This window comes from Colletotrichum graminicola (assembly GCF_000149035.1).
Source record: "Colletotrichum graminicola M1.001 genomic scaffold supercont1.32, whole genome shotgun sequence".
NCBI classification, from domain to species: Eukaryota; Fungi; Ascomycota; class Sordariomycetes; order Glomerellales; family Glomerellaceae; genus Colletotrichum; species Colletotrichum graminicola.
In genome coordinates this window covers 328,023-344,109 of record NW_007361036.1, presented here as the reverse complement: position 1 = coordinate 344,109, position 16,087 = coordinate 328,023, and the positions used below count along the sequence as shown (strand labels likewise).

At 51.9% G+C, this 16,087-nt stretch overlaps 7 protein-coding genes across 7 annotated transcripts; 4 read left to right on the top strand and 3 right to left on the bottom strand.

Moving 5' to 3' along the window:
* Positions 1-4,388: 4,388 nt before the first annotated feature.
* On the top strand, positions 4,389-6,080 carry GLRG_07762 (glycoside hydrolase; the record flags this gene model as incomplete). Its single annotated transcript, XM_008098321.1, has 1 exon — positions 4,389-6,080. The coding sequence occupies one exon, from the start codon at positions 4,389-4,391 to the stop codon at positions 6,078-6,080; it is 1,692 nt and encodes a 563-aa protein (XP_008096512.1).
* A 575-nt stretch (positions 6,081-6,655) lies between these two features.
* Positions 6,656-7,219, top strand: GLRG_07761 (glutathione-dependent formaldehyde-activating enzyme; the record flags this gene model as incomplete). Its single annotated transcript, XM_008098320.1, has 1 exon — positions 6,656-7,219. The coding sequence occupies one exon, from the start codon at positions 6,656-6,658 to the stop codon at positions 7,217-7,219; it is 564 nt and encodes a 187-aa protein (XP_008096511.1).
* A 146-nt stretch (positions 7,220-7,365) lies between these two features.
* On the bottom strand, positions 7,366-7,710 carry GLRG_07760 (uncharacterized protein; the record flags this gene model as incomplete). Its single annotated transcript, XM_008098319.1, has 1 exon — positions 7,366-7,710. The coding sequence occupies one exon, from the start codon at positions 7,708-7,710 to the stop codon at positions 7,366-7,368; it is 345 nt and encodes a 114-aa protein (XP_008096510.1).
* A 132-nt stretch (positions 7,711-7,842) lies between these two features.
* On the bottom strand, positions 7,843-8,351 carry GLRG_07759 (uncharacterized protein; the record flags this gene model as incomplete). Its single annotated transcript, XM_008098318.1, has 3 exons — positions 7,843-8,126; positions 8,238-8,256; positions 8,337-8,351. 3 exons carry the CDS (start codon positions 8,349-8,351, stop codon positions 7,843-7,845), a joined length of 318 nt encoding a protein of 105 aa, XP_008096509.1.
* A 3,002-nt stretch (positions 8,352-11,353) lies between these two features.
* Positions 11,354-12,239, top strand: GLRG_07758 (GDSL-like Lipase/Acylhydrolase; the record flags this gene model as incomplete). The annotated part of the gene is made up of 2 exons (XM_008098317.1): positions 11,354-11,414; positions 11,497-12,239. 2 exons carry the CDS (start codon positions 11,354-11,356, stop codon positions 12,237-12,239), a joined length of 804 nt encoding a protein of 267 aa, XP_008096508.1.
* A 651-nt stretch (positions 12,240-12,890) lies between these two features.
* Positions 12,891-14,104, top strand: GLRG_07757 (uncharacterized protein; the record flags this gene model as incomplete). Its single annotated transcript, XM_008098316.1, has 2 exons — positions 12,891-13,210; positions 13,300-14,104. The coding sequence occupies 2 exons, from the start codon at positions 12,891-12,893 to the stop codon at positions 14,102-14,104; spliced, it is 1,125 nt and encodes a 374-aa protein (XP_008096507.1).
* Positions 14,105-14,551: 447 nt separating this feature from the next.
* GLRG_07756 (uncharacterized protein) lies at positions 14,552-15,631 on the bottom strand (the record flags this gene model as incomplete). The annotated part of the gene is made up of 2 exons (XM_008098315.1): positions 14,552-15,285; positions 15,391-15,631. 2 exons carry the CDS (start codon positions 15,629-15,631, stop codon positions 14,552-14,554), a joined length of 975 nt encoding a protein of 324 aa, XP_008096506.1.
* Between the last annotated feature and the right edge of the window lie 456 nt (positions 15,632-16,087).

Genomic DNA, 16,087 nt, shown 5'->3' with positions numbered 1-16,087 from the left:
AAAAGAAATCTAGCTATAGATAAGTTATAGGTAGGTAAAGTAAAAATCTACTTTAGTAGTAGTAACTACTTTAGATTATAAGGGGTAATTAACGTACTAACCCCCTTTAGTACACTAACCTTCTATATAATACTATTAAACACCTTATTTCTACTTTACCTTATAAATATAGATTAGTATAGTATTAAATTTAATAACCTTACTAATAAGCTAATCTAAGGTAACACTATTATACCTATTGTCTATAAATAGGGCTATATATAGATACTACTTAATTAATATAAGTAAAATATTACCTACTACTATCTTATAGATATTAAGTTATAGTAAATTTATTATTACTTTAGCTACCTATTAGTTAAAAGGCTCTATTACGTCCTTTAATAATCTAGTAATAAAGTTAAGATTATAGCCTAAGAGAAATTAACTAAGGTCTACTACTACTACTAGATAAATATAAAGGCGCCTAGTTATTTTAAATTTACTTTATATAATAATAAATATAACTTTAACTATAAGATTATTATTAATATTATCTACCTTAATAGTAACTACCTAGCCTTATATATAGTTAATACTATAATACCTTTCTAAGTAGCCTGTTTACTTAAAAATATTACTATAAAGTATATATAAGAGGCACTTTAGATATACTAAATTAATATCTACCTTAGCCTACCTAACTAGATTATTACTAATACTAGCCTAAACTTTTATACTAGTAAATTTAAGTAGTTAGTAAGGTTACTTTATATTAATATTAAAGAAATACTAATTAAAGCTTATAATAGTATTAGTAAGGTTAAAAGATACTATACGCCCCTTTAATATACATATAATATCCTTTATAGTAAGGGCTATATACCTAAGGTTACCTTTTAGCTAGCTGTTAAAGTAATTAATAATATAGCTAGCCTAAATAGCCTAGTACCTATACTACTAGTCTTTAGTGCCTACCTATAAATCTCTAACTTATTACTACCTTTACTAACCTTACTTAAAAAAGCTAAAGTAGTAAGAAAAGTAATAAAGGCTATTTACTAGATTTATATAAAAAAGTAAGTTAATAAGGTAGTAACTATATATAATAGCCTAGATACTACTATAATAGTAGCCCTTCTGCTTTAATCTATAGTCTGTATCTAGTATAAGAAAAAGGGCTAGTAAGGCCCCTTTTGCCTTATTACTAGTAATAGGACTACTTATACTATTAACCTCCCTTAAGGCCTATAAACTTTTTATTTAACTATTATTAAACTATACCTTAAAGATACTTATAATAAGTAATAATAGCTACTTTTTAAGGTAAGTAAGTAAAGTAATAAAAAGAATAATAATAATAGTGTAGTAGCCTTATTACCTACTAACATCCTTACGCTTATTAAAAAAATATATAATAGTATTACTATTACTATATACTTATAGCTAAAGTAAAAAGCTAGCTGCCTATAGAGGTATATTAATTTCTTTAATAAAACTAGCTTTACTATTAGGCCTACTACCTTCTTTACTACTATAAGTATAGCGTATATCTTAATAAAGAAAGAAGCTAACTAACTGTTATTAATTAAACTATAAAAAAAAAGTATTATTACTACCCTAAGGAAGCCTTTTAAGTAAGTAACTACTACTAAGATTAAAGGGCTTATTACCTATAAGGTATTTTACTTTATTTAATATAATAAGAATAAGTATACTAAAGTATAAATATTTAAATTATAGATTATTAATAAGGTAAAAGGCTAGAATAAAAAACTATATAAGAAATCCTACCTAGTTATCTAAAGATATACTAATAATAGTAAAGAAGTAATTCTTACTTAGTTACTTATAATCTAGTAAGCTAGCTAGCGCCTTATTCTTACCCTTACTTTATCTCTTATTTATAATAATAATAATTTCTTACTTTAGTTATATAATATTACTTAGGTATATATATAGTTAACTACCTTATTAAATTATATAATTCTTATATACCTTCTATTATAGATATAGAACCTTTATCTAAAAGGCACTATTATATAAGTAGTAAAGCTATTATATAGTATTATAGAGGTAGGCACTTACTAGTAGGTAATATATAGTTACTACTATAAAGAAAAGCTCTAGATAAAGACTTTAACTTTTAATTTATACCTACTAATTACTAATATAAAGAGCCTAGACTTTAGGATTATTAGTATATAGACTAATAATACTATTACCTTTTTAAATAAATCCTTTTTTACCTATAAGGCTAATAAGCTTACTAAGGCTATATTTACTACTAAGAAGAAGTAAATCCTTACTATTAATAACCTGCTTACCTTTAATAGCAGCGTAGTATCTCTAACTACTAAGGGGAAGCTCTTTCTCTAATAAAAAGGCTAAGGTAAGAGACTTTAACTTATTAATAAAGAATCTCTATAAGCACTTAAGTAGTACGTTAAGTAATAAGCCTATAGTATATATATTATATTAGTCTACTAGCCTAAAGCATACTTTAACTACTTTATTATAGTATAATACTAATTACTTAATATAGATAAGATTAAGGCACTTAACTATTATATTATATAGTAAATAAATAACCTTAACTATAGTCTATTATTTTATCTACTTAACTTTAAATCTATAAAGCTTTTTATCTTTATAAATAGATTATTTATAAATAATAAGGACTTTACTTTATAGCTAGGATTTATTATTATTCTTACTAATAAGGTATCTATAAGTACTACTATAAGTAATAAATTTACTATAACTAGTAATATTATTTACTTTAGCTTAATAAAGTATAAGTAAGTTACCTAAAGTGTACTAGCCTTTAAGATCTATAGTATAGTTACTAGTACTAATATTACTTATATACTTAGTATAACTATTATAATAATTACTAACTACCTTAAGCTACTATATATATTAATAATCCTTTATACTAACTTATACTTACTTTATAAGTACCTTATTAAGCTTAAGACTATAAAAGAAAAAAGGCTTATAATTAATATTATAACCCTTTAGTAGTTATATAAGTAATATAAGGTCTATAAGGTATAATAAATATAAAGTAATAATAATCCTACTAATAAATTTACTAAATTATTACTTAATAATATACTAGAATAACTAGTTAGAAATAAGATAGTTTAGATTAGTATAAAGGGATAAGTTTCTTAAGCTATATAATAAATTATATAGACAAAAAGTATTAAATACTTTTAGGCTTTTAATTTTTATTACGTTTTTAAGCTTTTTAGCTACTAGGTAGTATCTAGGCTATTTATAGTAATTTTCCTTTACTTTAGAAAGTTACTAGTGTTAGGATATTTAACTATTTAATAGTAAAGCTAATTTATAGTTATGTAATTTACTATTACGTAACTTACCCTAGCGGCTTACTTACACTACTATAAATACCTACAGCAGCAACCTCTTCTCTTTTCCTTTATTATTATCTTCACCCTAGCTACTAATAGTTAATTAATACTATTGCGGCTACCTTGATTGCGATCCCTGTGATACTAACAAATATAATTACCTAATATAAAACAACCAACTCTCCCCAGAGGACCGAGGACGGCTATCATTTCCGAGGTGGTCGCCTGAAAGCAAAAACCTTGTAACTCCTCGCATCCATCCGATAGTTCTCATGTGCGTTGCGTTATATTGCACTGCGGGGTAGCTCTTCTCCCAAGACTCGGGAACCGGGTACGGTATCATTGCGGGCTACGAGGGGGGAGAGGGCCAAGGGCTCAAAACATACGAAGTATCTCCGAGATTAGATTCATATCGGGGCTCAGCACTATCCTACAAACCTAAATTAGGCCGGACGCTGTGTATCGACTGCGAGGGACGCTTACACGCTTGTCCAGCAGCTATTTTGTGTCCTCTAGTACCGGTAGAACATGGCTCGGGCCAGCACACGTACGGTTCATGCATGAGCTTATTGGTCTTGCGAAGAAAAGCCGAAGAGGGGGGGGGGGGGGGGATGTAAATCGGCCCTACTCATCAGGCGATCTTGCTACACCCCGGTTGAAGCCGCAAATGTGCGGGAGTCTCTCGGTCTGAAGCGATTCAAGTGGACAAGCGGGCGGTATCCCATGTGGACGAATGTATCAGAAGCAACCCGCCGTCGGAAGTAAAGGGCAAACAGAGGCCGTGCTAACGGCGACCATTCCTAAAGCTGTCCGGCGACGTAGAAGCAGCCCGATGATATCATGCTCACTCGAAGGCCATCTGGGCTTATTTCAACCAGCGAGGCTTTACCATAGGCCGTCTCTAGCGTATCTACTCTGTTATCCCGACCATACTCCTCCGTCTTTGTCCCTCATGCAACACCCCTTTCTTCATCTCTCTCTGATATCTTCACGCTGCTCTTACACGGAATCATCGACCTCTCGCCCACGATGACGGCCTTCGAGAAATCCCCAGGATTACGGCCCCCCCATCTCCGCCGCAGCAATGGCAACACCCAGCTCATCCTCAAAGGCAAGCCGTTCCTCATGCTCTCGGCCGAGCTGCACAATTCCTCCATGTCCTCTGCGCGCTTCATGGCCGAGATCTGGCCCGCGATGAAGGCCAACCACATCAACACACTGCTCGGAGCCGTGGCCTGGGAGGACATTGAGCCGGTCGAGGGCCGGTTCGACTTTTCGGAACTCGACGCTGTGCTGGCCGGCGCGCGGGAGCACGACATGCACCTCGTGCTCCTCTGGTTCGGCACCTACAAGAACAGCATCTCGACATATGCGCCGCACTGGGTCAAGCGCGACACGAAGCGCTTCCCCCGCGTCCAGTGCCTCGAGGCCGGCGGCGTCAAGCGCACCATCGAGATGGTCACCCCGCTCAGCGAAGAGGGGTGCAGGGCCGACTCCCGCGCCTTCGCCGAGCTGTGCCGCCACCTTGCCCGGGTTGACGCCGAGCACAACACCGTCCTCATGATCCAGGTCGAGAACGAGACCGGCCTGCTGGGTGACTCGCGCGACCGCTCCCGCCGCGCCGACAAGGCTTTTGCGGAACCCGTGCCGGAGGGCCTGCTCACCCACCTGACACGGCGGTCGGCCGATCTGCACCCCAAGTTCAGGGCGCGCTTCGCCGAGCCTCTCGCGTCTGGCGCGCACTCGTGGAACGACGTCTTTGGGGGCGGCCCGGCGGCCGACGAAGCCTTCATGGCCTACCACATCTCGTCGTACGTCGGCCGCGTGGCCGCCGCGGGCAAGAGAGAGTATGACATCCCGATGTACACCAATACGTGGCTCAATTCCGACGACTCGTCCGACCTCGACCTCTGCAGCGGCGCCGTTCCCGGCGTGTATCCCTCGGGCGGCCCCTGCCCCCACGTCCTCGACATCTGGCGGCACAACACAATCTTGACCGAGAACAAGGCGCTCGACTTCTTGGCGCCCGACCTGTACTCCCACGACTACGAGGCCGTGTGCCGGGACTACACGGCGCAAGGGAACCCGCTGTTCATCCCGGAGCAGCGGCGCGACGAGAAGGGAGCGCGGCGGGTGTGGCTGTCGTACGGGACGTACGGGGCGCTGGGCGCGAGCCCCTTCGGCATCGACACGGGCGCCGGGGTCGTCGGCCGCGAGTTCAAGCTGTTGGCGCAGGTGGCGCCGTACCTGCTCGCCGCGCGGCCAGAGGACCGCATGGGCTTCTTCTTCGACGAGGAGGTCGACCCGTCCGGCCAGGGCGAGAAGTGGACGCGGGCGTTCGGCGACTTGGAGGTCACGGTCGAGCGCGCCTTCGTCTTCGGCAAGCCCGGCCCCGGCGGCGGGCTCGTCATCCGCCTCGGCGGCGGCGGGGCGCGGTTCCTCGTCGTCGGGCGCGGCTTCAACGTCCGGTTCCGGAGCCTGCGGCGGGAGGCGACGTTCACGGGCATCCTCGCGGCGGCGGAGAAGGAGACGGCGGCGGACGGGACGCTACGGACGCTGCGGGTGCTGAACGGCGACGAGACGCGCAGCGGCGCGTTCCTCATCATGCCCAACGACGACCCGGACTACGGCGGGTTCCACATCGCCGTGACGGTGCCGGCGCGGACGTGCATCGCAGAGGTCGAGGCGTACTGGGTCGCCGAGGACGACGAGGACCGGTGAGCGGTATAGGGTGACGGTGATGTGCCAAGTGACAGGGAGAAGGGGATGTAGGTATGTCACTTCAGGCGGGCATATGCATAATGAATGTGCGACACGGGACGATGTCGGGGAACATCGAGCCTAGGGACGCAGGTATAACGGCCGATTCAGAGACAGTACAAGAACAAGAATGACTTAATGGCATTTCACCCTTGATTTGTTGTATTGCATAGGACGCCTGGCTTGGGCCGTATTGTGTGAGATGCTTATCTTGTGATTCTTGATAACTTATCGACGGCTCGGTGACAACGCCCAGCTCCCGTCCCCCGCGCCAAAGGGCGTGTTATTGACAACTCTGACGTACACATCTCGCCACGCAAGTCTGGGCATAAAAGCAGTTGACAAGGCATCGAGTGCGGCTTCGAGATTCCTCTTCTTTTCAAGATTGTTCAAGAAAACACGTCTGAAAGCTCCAACTTCCACGGATATATATCATACATCTCTCCATTGCCGAATCCCAACGTTGGCTTTATATCCACAAGCCGTCAAGAATCCTTAACCTGACTCCACGATACCCTCGCTGTCAACCGCCCAACATGTCCACAACTCCTAAAATGGGCATCCAAAACATGTCCTCGGCAGAGTTGGGTCCCAAGCCCAAGACCATAACCGGGGGCTGCCTCTGCGCCGCCCTCCGGTACACCGTCTCCTTCCCCGCCTCGCACGACTTCGCGTCAGGCGCGCTGACGTGCCAGTGCACGCAGTGCCGCAAGCAGTCGGGCGCCCTCTTCGTCGCCTTTCACCACGTCCCGTGGCCCCTGCGGTGGTCGTCGGACGGCGGGACGCCAACGCTGCGGGAGTACAGCGTGACTCCCGTGGCGAAGCGCGGCTTCTGCGACCGGTGCAGCTCGTGGCTGTACTACCGCGTCGAGGGGGAGGACGAGGCCAGCATCTGCGTCGGGTCGCTCGATCAAGAGGTCCTGGTCGGGGGGCCGGGCGGAGGGGGCGGGTTCGCGGGGGCCCTGGTCAACGGGCTGGGCGGGCACGAGTGGTGCGAGAACGAGATGCCCGGCGTGACGGACAACATCCCGTTCCTGAAAAGGGGGACGAGGAACCAGAGGAGCGGGGAGAATAGTGCGATTGCGAGGGCCAAGCTGTGAAGAAGAGGTAATCCTTCAGGAGGATCCACGGGGGCAGCAGTGTGGCTAGATTGTAACGAGACTATGACGGGTATTTGCCAATTCAAAACGCATGAAAGACCGGGGTATATCTAACAACATGTACCAAACTGTAACGATACGACGCCTCACCGCCCTCGCAGCCATCTCGTCGTGGGCCCCTTGCCCTTCCTCCGCTCGTCATCGGCTTCGTCGCCACGGTACGCCTCCGGCTTGCCGTCCTGCCCGCGCTCGTTGGCGAGGTGCCACCGCGCGAAGGCCTCGTCGATGAGGGCGCCGACCTCTTGGCGCGTCTCGCCGACGACGCCGAGCGCCAGCAGCGCCTCCGTCTCCTCGATCCAGTCCTGCACCCTGCGGAGCTCGGCCTCGCGCCGCCGCAGGACGTCCGGCAGGCCGCGGGTCTTGGTCCAGGTCAGCACGCCCGCGACGACGGTGTTGACGGCGCCCAGCGCGGTGATGCTGACGCGGTTCATTGCTATACAGACACGGCGGGTAAGCCTTCAGTATGGCACCGACGACGAGTTGGCCCTGGCTACCATCGTTCGAGAATGCAACACGGGCGCTCTCAGACAATGCTGGGGCTTTTCGATAGACCCCCGCTCCGTTTATATTCTCAGCGCGGATATGTCATCGCGGTGCCGATGCGGAGGGCCCGGTGGCGGCGGTGGGCGGCGTATGGCGGCGGCGTAGATTCCGAGAGGCGCGGCGCGGGAGGATTCCAGGGCGGCGTCGTCGGCGTCGCCGCCGTCGTCGTAGCGGACGTTGATCCCGACGGCGCGGCGGAAGAGAACGAGGTCGGAGGGGTCCGGGCCTGGGTCGTCGAGGGGGAGCAGCAGCGAGCGCTCGTCGCTGGGGCGGGGAGGGAGGGGTTTCGACATGGTGATGACTACTGTTCGGCAGTCGTCTCGGCAGCAGACAAGACGTAACGTAACAGCAGTGGTTTCGCGCCGTGGATGTGGTTTTCCGTGAATCCGGCGACGTGCGAGAGAGAGTTTCTTACGTCCTCCGGGGGCAACATCCTTTTATCGTGGGTCGAAGATGGGCGCAGGGCCGCCGTCCCCCTCTCATTCCTCCGTCAGTGTATCAGCGACATGCCTACAGACTCGAGGCCCATCGTGATGGGCACTCGGGGTCATATGAGCCTCGCTCACCAGGCTTCTGATGCTGCGTTTCTTTGATACTGGGAAGCGATAAGGTCCGGTCACATTGGCCGTGTTTGTATGAATTATCTCGAGTGAAGACGCAAAGTGTGCGTGCACTAGCACGGCGCGTTCCAGCGGGCCGCTGGGAAGGGGTGTAATGACGGAGACGGCCATTGGCCGCAGATAAAAGTCAAGATGAGACCAAACTGTCACTTGTCACCGGTCACACGCAGTGGTAGAAGCGTTCGCCGGTAGCGCGAAGACGAAAAAGACTAAAAAGAAACAAATGCGCTGCCCCTGAAGTTCATCAGATGACGCCGGCTACGGGGTGGGTTGGTCTGGGACGGACCCTGATAAGGAAACCAAAGGGTTAGCCGCGACACCTTGGGACGATTCGAGGCCGTGGGCGGGAGAGAGAGAGAGGACCACTTGGTGTGTGTGTAGGTGTGTGTGTGTGTGGCTCGGTGAACTCGAGCTTCGTCGGTCAAGTTGACCGATGGGTTGGTGTGTGGACAAGGAGAGACAGAAAGACGACGCCAAGAACGGCGGCGCTTTGTCTCGGTCAACAAACGTTTCCCTTTCAGCACGCAGTTTGGAGGCAGACCGGACTGTTCATCACACATGGTTACAGAGTGTTTGGTCTCAACGGCGACTCGCGTGGAAAAGCTTGGATCGCGGAGGTTTTGCAGTCCCGGGAGAGCTTCTCCGGGCTTTATGAACCCCGGCTCGCTTCGCGCTGCGCACACCGAGGACGAGGCGATCGCCAACCTCCCTTGTGTTTTCTGTCTTCAGTGGGAGGGCATTGTCGATGGAGAAGGCGAACACGAGGTGCATATTCCATCCGAGCCCAAATGGAAACACACCTGTTCGTGCGCCGTTTGCTGGCACACATACACCGTCACCGTCGATCGTGACGTCAGGCGATGATCGCAAGGGACTTGGACGCGTCGAAACCTCTCCGCTGCGCGATGTCGTGCGATCATGGACCGAGCAAACAGCGTCCGCTTTGGGGGAGGGGGGAGAGAATCCTTTCCGTCCAGCGACGGACCTCGGGTTCGGGAATCCGAACAGCAACGGCGTGAGAGATGCAGGAACGGGTATTACGCACAGATGCTGACGCACGAGTCCCGGGGGAAAAAAGAGAGTAGTCCGAGTCACTTTAGGTAACACAAAAGGGACGGACGGTGCTGCATACATAGGTAGTAAGACGGCTAGTAGGAGTCAGCGTGAGTCAGTAGGAACCGATGACGGAGGCGGAGGAGGCTAGAGAGCTGCGGCTGTGTCTGCCAAAGATGAAACCGAAAGGCCCGTCGGGAAATTATTGCTGGGACCAAGAGTTCGGAGAAAAAGGGACGGACTCATGGGCATCTGAGAGTCGGTCCGTCCGTCCTGGCAGGGGTGGGAGTTTCTCACGGGATGTCCGAAGAAACAGCATGAGCATCATTTTTCTTTCTGTCTTTGTCTAGGTTTGCCGGATTCCTCCAACAACCAAAATCTCTCACTCACAGGGTTCATGATCCGTTGATCTCATCGCCTATTTTCCGCCCCAGACAAATCCCTCTAGTGCTAGTCATCCTACAGGATTACAGTGGTTCCGAGTGGGAAACTCACTGGCGGCCGTGTTTTAACGGCCGTGACTCGGGAGAAACGAGCGAGGTGGGAGATAGACACACAATGTTGGTGCTGAAACCCTAAGCAGGTGGCTAATGCGGGACGAAAGGTCGCTTTCCCCTGTCTCCTCTCCCCCTTTGGTTATACCCTAGGGGCTTTTCAACATTGCTTGCTTCTACTGTCACCTGTGTTATGTTGAACTTCTTCCAGAGGGCTACTACCTACGTAGTACTCGGGTTCCAGAAAAAAGGCCGATCTCAACCATATCCAAAAAAGGACCAGGACTTTGGAAGCCTGACATACGTAACCTCCACAGCATCCAATAGTTTAATACACTATACTTGGTATATAATCCTAGTCCTTTTCAGACATATTGGAGCGATATAGCATTTCTTCACTAATACAAAGGTAAAGTGGCGTGTCTGTAGGTGGGTAGATAGGTAGGTGGTATAGGACATCGGCCATTCTTTTGGATCCCGAGTGCGTACACCTACGTAGCCATGGACCGTCAAGGGGGTTGGGGGCCCACAGCTGCTGCTCTTGTTGCTTCTTCCCCTCGATTTGATGGCCGCAGTCATGCGGGGAGCGGCGTGGAGAGATGTTAATTCTGCCCTTGGAACATCTACCCAAGTCCCGGCTCCTACACTACATTACGCAGCCCTTGGCCTCATCCGAGACCTCTCATCTACATGCCTATACATACATGACTGGAGTCCGCACGCTGCTAGGGACATGCCCGTAATTCAGTCTATCAAACATACCATATCATTAGAACAGCGATGCCGTTCATCCGTTCCCTCGACTATTCTTCTTCTGACCTCGCCCTTGTCCGGTGCTCCAATGGCCCATCGCATTGTCGTGCCGCGTCATCCTCATTTGTTGTGTAGAATATTGGGTATGATTCTTCTGCTGTGTTTCCTTCAACTGTATAACCATCATTGAGTATCTGTGCCACCTTATCCGCACACTAAGAGGGTATATGATCAAGTGCCGTGTCACCCGTAGCGTACGTACGCCAGCTAGCCTTGTCACCCCTGTCTAACCACCCCGCGTCCTTGCGCAGCTTGGTGTCATGCTTGATGTAAATCCCAATCATCCCAATGAGCCCCATCGGACCCCCTCTGAAGCTCTGAAGGGGGCTTCCCTGAAATAGACTGAGCCTAGTGCAAGCAAGAGTGCAGTGCAAGGGGCGTCCCTGACGCCAAGCGGTCCCGTTCCCCAGCGATGTGCATATTGTTCGTGCCACCGGGCCTTGTATTTAACATGCTCTATTGCCCAGATGTTTGTCTCATCGTGAAGCTCCATCCTGTGCTGTTCCTCACTATCGAAGCCCGGTATCGAACTCACTCTCAGCAACTCCGTCATGCATTCCAACGGTTCCCTCCTCCGCTGGGCCGCCACCCTCTTGGCCTCGGCCACTGCCGGTATGATCTCTTCCGTCTGCAACGTCTTCCATGTTCCCCCGAGGATGACGGTGACGACAACGACTTGCTAACCCACAAGAAGTGTGCGCCGTCCCCACCTGGCAACCCCCGGCCATGCACCGGAGGGCCGACGTCAATATCCTCGTCGGCGGCAATGTCTCCCTCCGCATCATGCCCCTCGGCGCCTCCATCACGTACGGCGAGAGGTCCACGGACGGCAACGGCTACCGGGAGGCCCTGCGCAACCTGCTCATCGCCGACGGGAACCCCGTCGAGATGGTCGGCTTCCACCCCAATGGCACCATGGTGAACAACGCCAACGAGGGCTGGCCGGGCTTCCGCATCGACCAGGTCCTGGCCAAGGCCGAGATCTCCGTGCCCTTGACGCTGCCGAACCTCGTCCTCATCAACGCCGGCACCAACGACTGCGCGCAGAACTACGACACCGGCAACGCCGGCGCCCGCATGCTCGAGATGCTCGATTACCTCTGGGCCACCTCGACGCGCGCGACCATCGTGCTCTCCACCCTCCTCGTCAACGGCAACGCCACCACCGAGGCCTGCGTCCTGCGCGTCAACGACCAGTACAGGGCCCTCATCGAGCAGCAGCAGGCGCTGTCCAAGAAGCTGGTGCTCGCCGACATGCACACCGACGCCGGCCCCCTGGCGAGCGACCTCGTCGACGGCACTCACCCGGACGACGCCGGCTACGTCAAGATGGCCAACATCTGGTTCGCCAGCATCAAGGACGCCGCGTCGCGCGGCTGGCTCGAGGCCCCCCAGCCGCTGCCCCAGCCGCTGCCCGAGAGCGAGGCCAGCAGCTGACTATCAAAAGCGGCGCCTCTGTACTACATCATCACCCGCATCGCCGCGTATCCGAGATTATCGAGCGCATAGTGACGGCCGCCGGGTGAAAGATGCCATTGCCATGTCTACCGCCTTATTCTCAGTTTTTCACTGATATAAAAAGAGATTCGTTGGGAGAGAGTTCTGGTGTTTGGGGGGATACCCCCAAAAGGCTTCGATGTTTATAGTTTCAACGTTCATAACCCATCAGATATTTACACCTCGTACAAATAAACAGTTTCATCCCAGCTTCGTAGCCAGCGGAAAGTCCCAATCGGAGGATAGAGTTTGCATAGTAAACAATATGTGCATGTTTCTCGGTCCCTCCCTCCCCTCCTCCCTCTCTCCACTCAACAACGGCTACACTCACTCACCCATTCGTCACCCCGAGGTTGTTTGCGGACACATCATCAGACGAAGGTGGTCGTATCAGCTGATCGACGGTTTTGAAACTCCTTTCCAACTGGGGGGTCCCCCCTCCCCACTTTGTCCCAGTTGTGTACGCGACGAGAACAAGCGAGAGGAGACATTGTTTCCATCATACCATTACACACCTCGACTCACCTCACCGCTGTCCCCAGATACTCAACCTCCACAGCATCATCCCCCCCCGTATGCTCGAAAGCAAACATGTCTCAAGCCGTGTTCACGACCGTCTTCGCCTCCATTTTCTACGTCGCAAAGGTCGCCATCAACGACCGCTCCGTCGCCAATGGACTCTTCAAGGTCGTCAAGAAGCAGCTCCACGGGAAGCCCATCCCCTTCACCTCCTCCAAGGCCATGGACAGCATGTTGACCATGCTCGTGCGCTTCTTCCAGCCCATCCTTACCGGCAAGGACCCTGCTCTCACCCTCTTCTCCGTCTTCATGATCGGCCAGATGTTGGCGCTGCAGGTCATCGTCCAGCTGGAAGGCCTGAGAGCCGGTAACCGGGGGAAGCTGATCTCATAGTGAGTTTTTTTCCCCCCCTTTTTATTTACCTCTTTTCTTTTTGGTCATGAATCCCTCTGCCAGTGACAAGACTGAACATCCCCCGCAGCACGACCTATTGGGGTTTCGTGTGGCAGCTCTGCACCATCGGCATCACATTGCCCATATACTTCCTCCTCTACACCTACACCTCCGCCATCCCGCACGCCGTCGGCCCGGGAGCCTTCGCGGCCGCCATCTCCGTCGACCCGGTCCAGGCCCGCGCCGTGCTCTGGTCCGTGACTCTCGGCGCCGCCCTGCCGACGCTGCTGGCCGCCCTGCCGCCCCCCCACGTCATCGCCCCGCGCACGTCCGACGTCTTCCTCGCCGCCTGGCAGGTCTTCCCGCTGTGGACCGGCATCGCGCAGCTCGCCTTCTCCCGGGCCATCGCCTTCCTGCGCGTGGTGCCCCGGGCATGGACCCCTGCGGCGGCGTGGGGCCGCACGAGCAGGGAGCTGAGCAGGGTCTACGCCTCCGTCCTGCCCGTCGTCGCCCTGATCTCGTGCGGCGCGCTCGGCTACGCCTTCTGGGCCTCGGGCGGGGCCCCGGAGCCCACGGCCGCGATGCTGAAGCGCATGTTCGTGCCGCCGTCGCCCGTCTCCAGGGCCAAGATGGCGTCGCTCGAGAAGGGGATCCTGGGGCTGCTGCAGTGGGACATGTACTGCGCGTCCCTGGCGACGTGGACCTGGGTCGCGTACATGGCGTACCAGCGCAAGGGCGCGAGGGGCGCCGTGTCGGACCTCGGGAAGCTGGTCATGTGGAGCCCCGTCGTCGGGCCCTGCGGCGCCGCCTTGGCCGTCGTATGGGAGCGGGATGTCGAGGCGCTGAAGGACGTCGGTGAGAAGGAGGTTGTAGAGGAGAAGAAGACCAAATAGTGTGAAGAGAGAGGGGGGGGGGCATATCTTAGGACCCCGTGCCGAGGCTCGGATACTCGGGTCACGGCGTTCTTTTCTAGATCAACTTTCTTTATGGGACCGATGGCATATTGGCCAGTATATTCTGTGAGGTGGGCCAGGACGGCTTCTGGCGTAACCTGCTTTCTAGTAATCTGGGGCCTCAGATGTGAAGCCAAACGGCAACCTCTGCTGAGCTCGCGTCACTGGCCCTGTGAACTTGCCAGATGGATCAGACAACGTCTGTGGCGATCTTTCACTTTATACAATAGTGCAAATTCATCCATTAGTCCCATAGCATCGTCAATTATATCAACCGGTCTTTCGTGTCCGTTTACAGTCCGAGACTTCAAGGCCATCTAGTTTATGTACTCCAACCCTTCTCCAGGAAACCCTACCCCTTCTCCGTCCCCCGTCTTCAACAACACATCATCCGGGCAATTCGGCAATGGGACCCATCGGTCTCGTTCCCGTCGCCTGGAAATTGTCGTGGCGGAACCCGTACCGTACGATCTGCGTGTTGTCCAGCTCCGACATGGGCCGCGCCGCGGCGGGCGACTCCAGCTCGGCCGTCTGCCCCGTCCTCGCGCTGGATTTGCGCGAGCCCGGCTTCCACTCCAGGAGTCCGGGCCCCGTACCGTCCATCTCTGCGTGTTCTCGTTCCGCCGGCGTTCTAGTCCGGGACTCACGCCACTTACGGCACAGGTAGACGATGACGGCGAGCAATAATACGCCTCCGCCGGTGCCGCCGACGGCAGCGCCGACCGTGGCGCCCGTACTTAGCCCGGCGTCTGCGCCGTCCGGACTCGTCCCGGTGTCTGTCGCTTGCGGCAGTGAACTCGATCCGGCTGCTCTCGTCGTTGTAATCTTCGCAAATGTCGTCATCGGGTCACTCGTTGGGGTGGCCGCCGGCGGGGCCGCTCCGCTAGGCTGTGTCGGCATCGGGACGAAGCCGGGCTGCCATATGACGCTACCGCCCAGGGCTGTCGGCAGCTGGACGACGTTGCGGAGCGTCGCCGCGTCGGCGAAGGCGACGGTGCGGGACGTCTGCGGGCACCAGCACGCGTCGGCCGAGGTGAGGGTCGTCGGCCGCGCGGACTGCTCGCATGCAACCCATTCTTCCGACGTGCCGTTGCAGTACACCAGGCCGGCCCACGGTTGGTCTAAGTCGTCGGGGGGGAGTTCTTTCGTCAGCTCGTCCCAGATTCTCGAGAAACATCCTTCCCTTTTCGCCTCTTCTCCGCCTCTTCGTCACGAAGAAAACGTACCGCTGAATGCGCCCTTGTCCGGGCAGCTCGGGTGGCGATACTCGGGGTCGCTGCAACCGGCGAGGTAAGTGATTCCGAAGCGGCCGTTGTAACAAGCGCGGCTCGACAGGCACATGTCGCCGGCCTGGCAGCAGGACTTGTCGCCAAAGACGACGTTGCCGCATGGGAGCCACTCTTCTACCGCCTCGTCGGGCCCGTGGAAGCAGGTTCCGTTCGCGATGAAGGGGTTCAGCGCGCTCATGATGTTTTGTCGTCCCGCATCCTCCCTCCGCAGACGAGTGTCTAATGGCGTCTCTTCCTTCGATTAGCCCACCGACTTTTTTTGATTTTTTTCTGTGAAGCGTGACGGAGGAAAAAACGTTTGAGAAACGTGACGATTCAAGCCTGTGCTGTCGAAATAACACGACGGCTGGGTAGAATTACAGAGGAGGAGGGAGCCAACGGGAGGGGGGGGGCGTGAATAATTATCTATCCCTTGCACCCTGATCATGATGGCATGGGTCGGTGTCTTATACTGGAATGTTTGCCGGGGGACACGTCGCCAAGGCTGGGTGTCGCGAGCTTGCAACCGGTCCCGTGCACAGGAACATCTCTCTCATCAACCCTGAAGAAGAAACTGATGGACACTGTCTTCCCCCTTGACCTGACATTTTATCAAAAGGTTGAGACAACTTGACACGGGCTTGGCGATTTGACA